The sequence below is a fragment of the Nicotiana tabacum genome, chromosome 3, assembly GCF_000715075.1.
Source record: "Nicotiana tabacum cultivar K326 chromosome 3, ASM71507v2, whole genome shotgun sequence".
Lineage (NCBI taxonomy): Eukaryota > Viridiplantae > Streptophyta > Magnoliopsida > Solanales > Solanaceae > Nicotiana > Nicotiana tabacum.
Window position 1 is genome coordinate 15,617,288 of NC_134082.1, and position 2,780 is coordinate 15,620,067.

Below are 2,780 nucleotides of genomic sequence, written 5' to 3' on the forward strand. Positions count from 1 at the left end.
TAAACTAAGCTAAAATAAATAAATTAAACTTGAATAGACAAAAAGTAAAAACCTAATCTAGTAAAATAGTTAATTTCTAAGTCTCGGCCATGGCGCCAAAAACTTGTTGCTCCCAAATGCACACGCAAGTATACGTGGTCGTACAAGTAATATAGGATTGTAAGTTCAGATATCATACTCACAGGGATTTGTGATTAACTATCAACTAAATTAAACTAAGACAATTAATCTATTCAAGAGATTTTTAAAGATTATTAACTACAACTAATCTCGAGTAACAAACTAAGAGATTAAAGGAAACAAGTTGGCGAATATTAGAGACGAATTCAATGAGAGACAATATTCTAGAGCTATGGGTTAGCTAACAATCGCGTTGAGTTTTCTGCCTAAATTGTCTAATTAATTTATCTAGTTTATTGATTGACAAGGTTAATATTTCTCGTAGCCTTCTCTCGAAGTAATACTCACCTATTCAAGCTAACCTAACGCCTATATTCCTATAGTATTAGGATTAACAAGAATACATTAATAATTCCTGTATAATAACCAAGCAACGCGATTAGTTATATCCATATCCTAACCGCAAATCTGTTCCTGATGCTCGAGTTCAAGATCTTGTTCTACTCAATCTTATTTACAATCTAAAATTTCCTCTTCAACCCTAGATTCGTAGATAGTATTCAATTGGTGATCAAGCAATCAAATAATTAAGTGCAAGATTGAATAAATAAACCAATATGATAAAATAATAAGAGCAATTCAAACTTCAAACTACAACGTTCATGTAGTACCCAAAACTCTAGAAATAATAAACTATAAAATTAAAAGAAAAGAAGAGAAGAAAAACTAGTTGTCAAGCCTCCTCCATGCGTGTTGTGTATTCCCCTACGTGAATTTTCCTTCCATGTATGTTAGATCCCCCAAAAATAAATTTAGAACCATTTTTATACATGTTGGGGGCATGTAAGGTTGAAATTCCCAAGTCCCAGCCGAATTAGGACAAAATCCGCCCTTCAGCGTCTCGCTTGGCGCTTGGCGCCAACTTGGACAATGAAGTTTTTTGGTCTTCTGTCAATAGCGTTTTGCGTGTGCTTGGCGCCAACCAGTGGCGGAGACAGGATATTTGCGAAGGGGGTTCAAAAATTTTACAAGTCAAATACATAATGAAGCTAGCCAACCAAAACCAAAAAAAATAGATGTTAACAGATTTTATTAATAGAAAGAGAAGTTCTCAACACAAAGATAGTGTTAGGATAAACATGTCATAGTAACAAGACTTTCAAAAGAGAATACAAAAAAAATAAGTCTTGTGTTAGTTACAATGACCTATGACTAATGAGATCAACAAAATATAACTAAGTACATTATTACAACTGCACTCGATGAGGTTTCATATCTTGAAATATTTTAATAATAGCATCATTAGAAATATTGTCAAACACAATTTTTTCTACATAAGTCACCAAACAACCGCTAAAGAACTCATCATCCATTTGACTTCGTAAGTCATTCTTGATAAACTTCATCGCCGAAAAAGATCTTTCAACGGATGCAGTAGCAACGGGCAAAAGCAAAGCAAGTTTCACTAAGCGAAATACAAGAGGATAATTTGAATGCTTCTTTGTCTGAACTAATCTTTTTGAAAGATCACAAAGCCCATGTAGATCGGAGAATCTTTCATCAACATGATGAATATCAATAATATAACTTGCAAGCTGATTCTCAAGAGCACCCATACTACATTCATCAAAGTCATCAAGATATAACTCAGTCATTCTCATTATTTTACTGATGTTAAAACTTGAAAATGAGTTAATTGGATTCAAACAAGCAATTCCATGAAGCAAATAAGTTGTCACTTCATTAAAACGTTCATTAAGTTCTTGAATTTGCCAATCAATAATTTTGCAAAATACTTCAACCCGATAATGATGTAAGAATGTACAATCATCAGGCTTACGACATGATCTTAAAGAACTAACATATAGCTCATCAAAGTGAGGTATCAAAATATCATATTTGATACAAAATGCAAATATCTTAGCAATAAGAGATTCTCATTCCTCTTTCCTGAACTTTTGCAATTTGCAATGTCTTGCTCTATTTTTTGTAAGCATTTATTGAGCTCATTTGTGATTGCTAAAATATCACTCATCAAATATAACATGAATACAACCTCAAATGTTTGACAAGCCCTGAGATATCTCATTGCCTTGGCTCTTTTATCTGTAGAATGTGCATCAAGAACAAGAGATTCAAGAACATCAAGAATAGAGCCAAACATCAGAATAAAATTATTAAAAGACTTAAAGTGAGATCCCCAACGAGTATCACATGCTCTTGAAAGACCAAATTCTTGATTCAAGTCCCTACTGGTTGTAAGCTCGCCCATATCTAATGCCTCTTGAATTCTTTCTTTTTGAGATTCTCGAAATTCATCCATACGCTTAAAAGAAGATCCCAATATATTCAAAATATTGGAAACCAATACTACAAGTTCCCCCACTTGAAGACATTTCTTAAAAACCGCAACAAGGGTAAGTTGGAGTTGACGAGCAAAATAATTAACTGAATGAGCCGATCTACTTTCTCACTTAATTAACATTTTAAGACCATTAATCTCACCCTGCATATTGCTTGCCCCATCATAACATTGTCCACGCACATATGATAGACTTAAGGAGTGTTGAGCAAGTAAATTAACAATTGCACTCTTCAAAGATGAAGCACTAGTAGTTTGAACATGAACAACATCAATAAGTCGCTCCATCACAAATCCC

General features: G+C 33.5%; 1 protein-coding gene across 1 annotated transcript; it reads right to left on the reverse strand.

The window, feature by feature from the left end:
* Positions 1-1,367: 1,367 nt before the first annotated feature.
* Positions 1,368-2,443, reverse strand: LOC107830883 (uncharacterized). The gene is made up of 2 exons (XM_016658558.2): positions 2,177-2,443; positions 1,368-1,955 (listed from the first exon to the last, which is right to left on the reverse strand). Exons 1-2 carry the CDS (start codon positions 2,441-2,443, stop codon positions 1,368-1,370), a joined length of 855 nt encoding a protein of 284 aa, XP_016514044.2.
* Positions 2,444-2,780: the final 337 nt, after the last annotated feature.

Coding starts and splice junctions, on each gene's coding strand:
- LOC107830883 (XM_016658558.2), bottom strand. CDS start 2,443: ATGGATGAATTTCGAGAATCTCAAAAAGAAAGAATTCAAGAGGCATTA. Junction 1,956..2,176: donor GGGCTTGTCAAACATTTGAG/GTTGTATTCATG, acceptor TCATGTCGTAAG/CCTGATGATTGTACATTCTT.